The 9,204-nt window shown below is 38.1% G+C and overlaps 1 protein-coding gene across 1 annotated transcript in view; it reads right to left on the bottom strand.

The window, feature by feature from the left end:
• The window catches only part of PPP4R4 (protein phosphatase 4, regulatory subunit 4), a 99,049-nt gene that overhangs the window by 88,038 nt on the left and 1,807 nt on the right, over window positions 1-9,204 (bottom strand). Inside the window, exon 2 of the mRNA XM_006767956.2 lies at window positions 8,705-8,778. Coding sequence (XP_006768019.2) covers window positions 8,705-8,778 — 74 coding nt within the window. The remainder of the gene's footprint in view (window positions 1-8,704; window positions 8,779-9,204) is intronic.

The following is a 9,204-nucleotide window of genomic DNA, read 5'->3' as shown; positions in this document are numbered from 1 at the left end:
CCGTGCTAACTAGACCAGTGGTCGGCAAACTCATGAGCCAACAGAGCCAAATATCAACAGGACAACGATTGAAATTTCTTTTGAGAGCCACAGTTTTTAAGCTGAAACTATACAGGTAGGTACATTGTTATTCACTTCATTAGGGTCCTCCTAAGCTGGCCTTGGCTAAAAGCGTCCTCAATCCGATGGAGGTACGTTCGCTGAGGTCGTCCCCTTCCAACTCTCCCATCCACACTCTTCTGTTGAAACAAGTATACAAGATGAGTGTGGATGGGAGAGTTGGAAGGGATCAACCTCCTCGAATGCAATCAGATTGAGGACGTTTTTAGCAAAGGCCAGCGTAGGAGTACCGTAATTAAGTTAATAACAATGTACCTACCTATATAGTTTAAGTTTAAAAAATTTGGCTCTCAAAAGAAATTTCAATCGTTGTACTGTTGATATTTGGCTCTGTTGACTAATGAGTTTGCCGACCACTGCCTTACACTATACACAAAATTTAACTGGAAATGAATTACAGACCTAAAATTTAGAGCTAAAACTTAACACTTCTAAAAGAAAACAGGGACAAAAATCTTAATGACCTAGGTTTTGGCCCAAAAATTCTTACAATATAACAAAGAACATACTAACTATAAAGAAAAAAATACAATAAATTAGACCTCACCAAAATTTGACTACAGCAAAGCAAAAAAAACCCTTTGCTCTTTAAAATATGGTCTTGTAAAAATAAAAGGCAAGCCACAGACTAGGAGAAAATATTCGCAAAGCCAGTATCCAACAAATGGGCAAACTATTTCATCAAAAAAGCTATATGGCTGGCTCATAAACACACGTAAAGATGCTCAACATCCATTGGTCATCTGGAAAGTTCAGTTACAAATACAATGAAACACCAGTACACTAGACCACTAGAAATACCACTAGAATGGCTTAAAAAGACTGATCATACCAAGTATCAGCGAGTATATGGAGCAACTGTCTCTCACAAATGGCTGGTGAAAATGTAAAACTGTACAATCAATTAGGAAACAATTTAGCAGTTCCTTAAAAATATAAACATATACCTACTATATGACCCAGACATTCCACTCCTTGATGTTTACCAGAGAGGGATGGAAAGCACATGTTCACACAAAGATTTATACATGAATGTTTATAGTCTGTAATAGCCAAAAACTGGAAATTATCCAAATGTCTATTAAATGATCAATGAATATGCAAAACATATTATATCCTTAAAATGGAATAATTATCAGCAATAAAAGCAATAAATTGTTGATACATGCAGCATCATGAATGAACTTCAAAATAATTACATTGAGTAACGAAGCCAGACAACCCTGGCTAGTTTGGCTCAGTGGATAGAGTGTTGGCCTGCGGACTGAAGAGTCCCGGGTTTGATTCCGGTCAAGGCCAGGGTTGCAGGCTCGATTCTCCAGTAGGGGGCGTGCAGGAGGCGACCAATGATTCTCTGTCATCACTGATGTCTCTATCTCTCTCTCCCTGTCCCTTCCTCTCTGAAATAAGAAAAAAAAAATTGTTTAGAAAAATACAAGCCAGACAAAAGAGGAACTATTGTATGGTTCACTTCTATAATATTCTAGAAATTGTAAACTAATCTATAGTGACAGAAAGCAAGTCAGTGGTTGCCTGAAGTGAGGGAAATGATCAGAAAAAGGGGAGAGAATATTCTAAAAGGACACATAGTTACTTTTGGGGGTGATGTATATGTTCATTATCTTAATTGTTATGATGGCTTTATGGATATATACATATGTCAAAATTCATCAAATTGTACAGTTTAAATATGTGCAGTGTATTGGGTATCAATTATACCTAAATAAAACTGTAAAAAACAATAAATATATGTATATATACACACACATATACACTCACCATATGACCTAGAATTCTATTCTTAGACATTTATCCAAGAGATACAAACACATATATCTACATTCTAGAACTGGAAAAACCAATCTATAATGACAAAAAGCAAATCATATTGATTGCCTTGGATCAAGATGGAGGAGTAACTGCAAAGGGGCACCATCTGGAGAGAAAACTTTATAACTACATGAAGTTTCTTGATGGAAATTTTTCTATACATACCAAGTAAAATGTGTTCTGAATTGCAAGTAGAAGATTTAGAAAACCGGTAACAATTACCCTTTACTGAACACAACTCTGCTCCAAGCATTGTGCCCTCCCCATACGTAACCTCTAGTCTTCCTAACAATCCTATAATGTAAGTGCTATTATTCCCAGTTTAGGTTAGGAGGCTTGAACTCAGAGAAAAGAAGAAACCAAGGTCTCTCCATCAGTAAATGAGCACACCTCGGGCCTCAGGAATCAATCTGGAAGTGTCTTAACGTCCAGTACTCCTCACACAGCACACTGCCTTCTCAGTGCCAACACACTTCAATTGGGGATGACTTCTACTCGACTGAAATTTAAGAGAAAGACATTTGTTTCCTTAAACAAGTTCTTCCTTGGACATAAGTATCTACTGGTATAATGCCATTCATTTCCCTGGGAGATTCATAACAAATAATAAGTACTCAATATATTGATGATTTATCCTAAAGTAACTATTAGTTGAATTACAAATATTTCTCATTATTAATATCTCTGATTTGGATGGAAATTTACACTATATAAATTTTAAAAAGAGAGAAATCACATTATATAGCAGATTTGCCTTTATTTCTGACATGATTACCATATACCAAAGGATAAAGCCGAAAGTGGTGACGGTGAAAAACTAAGTCCGAACACCTTCTTCATGCCTCCCATTGATTTAATGGTTGAATACCCTTTATGTGACCCTAATTCTAAGAAAGTTATGATTTTTACCACTTGATACAGTCAGCATCTTAACTTTTATTTCCAGATTTGGCTGCAGAACTCCCACTCTGTGGTATCACTAGGGGGCGTATTTTAATTTTTTATTTATTTTATTTTTTATTTTTTTTATGGGAAGAGAGCCATAGCCGGTTTGGGTCAGTAGTTAGAGTGTTGGCCTGAGGACTAAAGGATCCTGGCTTGATTCCAGTCATGGGCACATACCTCTGTTGCAGGCGCTATCCCCGCTCTGTTTGGGTCCTGTGTGGGAGGCAACCAATGTGTCTCTCTCACATCAATGTTTCTCTCTCTTTCTGTCTCTCTCCTCCTCCCTTCCACTCTCTCTAAAAATCAATGGAAAAATATCCTCTGGTGAGGATTAACCAAAAGAGAGAGAGAGAGAGAGAGAGAGAACGCGAAAGAAAAAGGAAAAAGTTCTGAAGATGCACTTTTATCCTGTCTGTCCCTGGAAGGTAAAGTGCAAAATGTTTTAAAATTAACAGGGCAAGGGATTTTAGCTTGTTTGGCTCAGGGAATAGAGCGTCAGCATATGGACTGAAGGGTCTCAGGTTTGATTCCAGTAAAGGGCACATGCCCAGGTTGCAGGCTGGATCCCCACTAGGGAGCATGCAGAAGGCAGCCCATCAATGATTCTCTCTCATCATTGATGTTTCTATCTCTCTCCCTCTGCCTTCCTCTCTGAAATCAATAAAAATGTATTTAAAAAATTATAAAATTAAATTAACAGTTCAAAGTGAAAAAGTGGCATATGACTGTAAAAGGAAGCAACATCAATGTTAGATTTGGTAGCTATATTAACCAATCAACATATTTAATGCATAATGTAAACAGCAAATATTGCTTAAGGTCTTTTGGTAAAAAACAAAAAACACTATAAATCTGTAATACAAGCTGACCTTAATTATAACTCAGTTTAAAATGCTTAATTATAATTTGTGAAGGTTCTGGTTTCTGATAAAATACAACTAGCAAAGAAAGTTAGATATGTATCATAAACTTCAGCTGATATACTTCACTTGTCTATTACTTTATTAAATTATTGGAAGATAAAATTAATACTGTTATCCTCTTTTAAAGTTTGACCTTTCCCTTGAGCATGTAAGTAGCAAGGAAAGGTGAGAGAGGGAATGAACATTAACTAGGTACCTGTTCTGTGGCAGGGGCTCCAAACGTAGTGCAACAACCAGAGGGAACAGAAATTACTATTTCCATTTACAGATGAGAAAGCAAGGGCTTAACAATCATGATAACTTGGCCATAGTCACACAGATAGTACATGGTACAACCTGCCTGATTCTATTGCATATGATACCAAAAAATCAGAAGTGGCTTAACCCACCGGACATTTTGGTTAGCCTACCTAATAAAGAGGGAATATGCTAATTGACCATCACACCCTCATAAGATGGTGGTGCCCACAGCCAATAAAGCAGGAATATACTAATTGACTGTCACCCCTCACAAGATGGCAGCACCCACTGCCACAAGATGGCGGCACCCAGTTCTCTCAGCCCCTCCTCATCCAGCCAGAGTCCCCCAGTCCCCTCAGCCCCACAGGGGAAAGCAGTTGGGGGCGATCAGGCCGGCAGGGGAGGGCAGTTGGAGGCGATTGGGCAGGTAGGGGAGGGCAGTTGGGGACAATCATGCCAGCTGGGGAGCAGTTAGGCATCAATCAGGCTGGCAGGGGAGTGGTTAGGGGGTTATCAGGCTGGCAGGCAAGAGGTTAGGAGCCAGCAGTCCCGGCTTGTCCCCAGACTAGAGAGGGCGAAGGCTGGGCTGAGGACACCCCCCACCCGTGCACGAATTTCGTGCACTGGACCTCTAGTCTTCAAATAAACAACTACACTTTATTCTACTAAGAGGTATGTATTTACATTGCAGCAAAGTACAATAAAGAACCAAAATATCAACAACATAAAATATAGCTCATCCTCCATGAGCTTGCAATCTGATAAGGACAATGTATGTAAACACACACACATACGCACACACACATACACACACACACACACATATACACACATGTTAAGAAATACAAAGTAGTAATTAATTTCAGGATGCAGCCACTAATGATATAGGAACTCAGAGAAGCCTGGGATCCAGGTGGTTTCAGCAGTCAGGAAAGGCCTTTCCTAAGGTGCAAGATTACATCTGGATCCTGGGGATGGAAAATGCTGGGTAGGTAGAATGAAAGGGTGCCCCAGGATGGCTAAAAGCAAAGGTAAGGATGAAAACAATATGTCTAAGTAACAGTGAAGAAGCCACCTTGACTGCTTCAAAGGACTGAAAGGAAACAACCCACGTATCCACCAACTGATGAATGAATTAACAAAATGTGATCTATTCACATGATATAATACTATAATCAATAAAAAATAAAGTTCTGATACATGCTACAACAGGAAGAAACTTGAAAACGTGCTAAGTAAAATAAGTCCATCACAGAAGGCCACATCTATATATATAAAAGCCTAAGCGACTGGCCAGTAGCTATGATGTGCACTAACTACCAGGGGGCAGACACTCAATGCAGGAGCTGCTGAGAAACAGCAACTTTGCAGAGTGCCCTCTCACACTCCAGGACCTGCCCGTTTTGGCCAATCCCCACAGGCCAGGCTGAAGGACCCCACCAGTGCATGAGTCCATGCATCAGGCCTCTAGTATTGTATAATTTAACTTACATGAAAGGTTCAGAATAAGTAGTGGTTCCCAAAGGCTGGGAAGGTTGGGAAGCAGTGGAGAGGAACTGCTAATAGGTACAGGTTTTCTTACTGGATGATGAAAATGTGCTAAAATTGATTGTGGTGATGGTTACACTATTCTGAATATACTAAAAACCAATGAACCCTATACTTCAAATGGGTGAACTGTATTGTATATGAATTACATCTCAATTATGCCATTAAAACAAAATGAGGGTTCAATAGGATACCACATTACACAGCTAAGATGGAGTCACTTATGCTACGTTTTAAGAGTATGCGATTTATCTGGTATGCAAGATTTACCTAATGAAAGCAGAGCATACACACTTAAAGGCTCTTCTCTAGCAAAATAATTCACATGTTTTAAGTACATTCCTAAAATATATGCCAAAATCTCAAAGGAGAGAGAGAACAGGGAAAAGATGTTGCCGTATGATTTTGACTAATCCACAAGCTGTGACTACTAGGAAAGTTGTTTTGCTTCAGTGCTAAATGCCACAGATGGGCATATCAGCATCATATTTATGCAAAACTGCAAATTTGTCTGTGTCAAATCTTTAAGTACCATAATGTTCTAAACTTAATTGTGAAAATACCATTAATAATTGATCTGCCACACTTTAGGGTAAGATAAAAAACAGTGTGATTGGGGGGAAAAATGGACACATACATAAAACCCTTTGTAATATTTTAAGCAATAAAAAAAAAAGGGGGGGGGAGAAAAAGATAATAAAATAGAAAAAAAAACAGTGTGATTTGTTTTTCATTGGATGACAGTGCTCTGTATATAGTGCTTTTTTAAATATTAGATTCAATTTAAGTGGTATGAAAATCTCTACTAATGTAAAGCATTTCCTACTGCTGTTTACTCACTTATTCTAATTTAATATAATACTCCAAAATAGTCTTAATATACAAAATAATGGAGCTATAAAGATAAATCTGACATTCAAAAGCAGAGAGCAAAAAAGAATAAAGATCCAATACAAAGGAAAAGGAAAAGCCCTCAAAAATAACCCTGACAACCAGAGAGAGAAAAACAGAACTCAATATTAGGTTCTACAGCATTGGGGAGCACAAACATTTTTTTAAAGGAATAAAATACATTTAAAATAGAAGGCTCAGTACATGAGATCAGATGAGGCTTTAACAGAGGCAACCTTCCCCCAAATCCCAGGCATGAAAGAACCTTTCAGGCTGCCTTGGCCTAAAGGTGAAACCCCAGGAGGTGGTGAGATGTGAAGAATACAAAGGAAGAACTCAGCTGGATACCCAGACACAACCAAACTACTGTTTGCCTTCTCAGCCACCTTGCAAACCTCCTTCAAGGTAGATGAGCCCTAAGAAACTAAGAGAGATATATCAGATCTCTTTTTAAATTCTCCTGTTAAAGAATGAGAGGACCCAGCTGCCTCTATCAGGGCTTTGTAAGTTCCAGCACTAGATGAAACTTATGTTCAGTGCCTTGAGAAATACAGACAACTCAGAAGACCTGGTTCAGTGACAAACAATAAGAACACAAATAAGCCATCCTAAAAAAGAAGCCTTGTCACTGATATCTAGAATAAGGTATCTGCTGTCACAAGTAAGTAGAACAAGACTCTCCACTTCCTCATTGTAAGCCAGCGTTTATACAAAGAAAAGAATTCAGGCGGAGTAAGTAAGACCTTATTTCAAATCATGAACTGCAGTATGTTAAAAATAAACTTATCCAAACTTTTTCCAATTGTCTACCTACTCCAATAAAAATTAATTAATTAATTAATTAATTAAAATAAATTAAAAAACTGTGGGAAAAGACAAGTGCTTGCCATGTTGGACATGTTCATGTACTAACATGTTCATGAACATGTTCATGTTCATGGAATAATGTACTTCAAATATAACAATAAAATATCAAAATACGTTAAATGTTGGAGTATTCTCTATGTAAACACCAAAACACATATTGTTAATGTATACATAAATAAAAGTTTTCTTTTAAATAAACAGGTAGAGTTGATGACAGCACACTACCAAAGACCACCAGTAACATCAACAGAAGGTCCAAGATCCAGAAACATTTTAAAGTGATAGAATTACTGGAGAGGATGCTCTAAATTGTAAACATGCTAAAATTTCGACTAAACTAAGAACAGAAACCCAAGGTGCCACTAATAGACTACAGGATATTTTTTATAATGGGTGCCATGGAGAGGGATTTATTTTTATATGATCCTTCGATGAATAACATGGGACTAGAAACATAATCTATACACAAGAAATAAGAACAAGTAACTTGTCAGCACCTGAAACTGGAAAAGTAGATCAAACCTAAGGAAACAAGGATGGCAAAATATTCCAGAGATAGATAACACCAGTTTTCAAAATCGGATTCTGAAAAACTAAAGTGAAAACTAATTTACTAAAGGGGGGGAAAAAACAGTTGCACTAATTAAAGAAAAATTGTAATACAAAGGTACACAAAGTACTTTAGAAAAATTTATCTTCCCTAAGTATAGATATGTTCATTAATGTTGGCCACATTTGCTTTTAAGAAGCTAAAGTCACAATTTTTAAAATAGTTGAGAGAAATCTTGTAAATATTTACAATAAACATTTGCCTTAAGCAATTCTGTAGAGCTTGTGAGATGCCACTTAAATGAGAGTAGATGCAATTAAATTTTAAAATCCCTCAAGTATTATTATGAAGCTCACATAGCAAAAGTAATATGAACAACTACCATATTTGCAGATTTTTTTTATATCGTAAATAGTATAGAAGGTTCACACTCTACAAGTAACTTAAATTAATCCCTGGATATTCTTGAGTCTCATCTAAACTTATTGGATGCTATGCGAGAACCACTAAAGCTGGAAAATAAAAAAAGAATGAGATCAACTCAAAACATTAGTTCTGCTCCTCCTCCAAGCAGTATTCTTTAAGTCAGGTATCTTATTTGATTTCAGTTCGCAAATGTCTAAGACCACAGCTAAGTCTTAATCTAAGTGGGAGTAAGAGCTAAGACATAATTCTGCCAAAGGACTGTGCTCCAGCGGTGCAGTGAATCTGAACATGACCGCAGCGGGCATTTCCGAAAGCGTAGTCCACCCAGGGCAAGAGCAGGCGTCTCGGGGACTTCCGGGAGTACCTGAGCAGATAAACAGCCCTTTCGATGTCCCCGAGGTCCTCGTCAACCGTCAGTCTTTCTATTTCTTCTGGGGTCTGTCAAGCGCAAAATACAAGTCATGGACACAACGTGCATCAGCCTTGTCCCTCCCTCACCCCCCTCCAGGGGCCCTGGGGAACTGCTGCCGCGGAAGGGAAAAGTTTCACAGCGAGCATTTTCACTGAAAACTAATCAAGCATCTGAGGGAACTGTCTCCAATTGTTGGGTTTGGGTTGAGGAGGTTTGGGTTTGGTTTTTGTGTTTTGGGGGGCTTGTTGTTGTTGCTGTTTTTTAACTCTTCTAGCGTTTACATTGAAGCTTGAGAATCACCTTGTGGCTTCAGACGAGCGCTGAAATCCATTTTATATGCGTATTTAAAATGTATGCACACTTTTTATCTCTAACATCCCAAAGCTGTTTCTCCAGCATTTTCCACCCCAGGAGATGCTAAAAGGGGTGATGGATGAAGACTGCAGCCGAGT

The sequence above is a fragment of the Myotis davidii genome, unplaced genomic scaffold, assembly GCF_000327345.1.
Source record: "Myotis davidii unplaced genomic scaffold, ASM32734v1 scaffold443, whole genome shotgun sequence".
Lineage (NCBI taxonomy): Eukaryota > Metazoa > Chordata > Mammalia > Chiroptera > Vespertilionidae > Myotis > Myotis davidii.
This window is presented reverse-complemented; position numbering and strand designations above follow the sequence as displayed.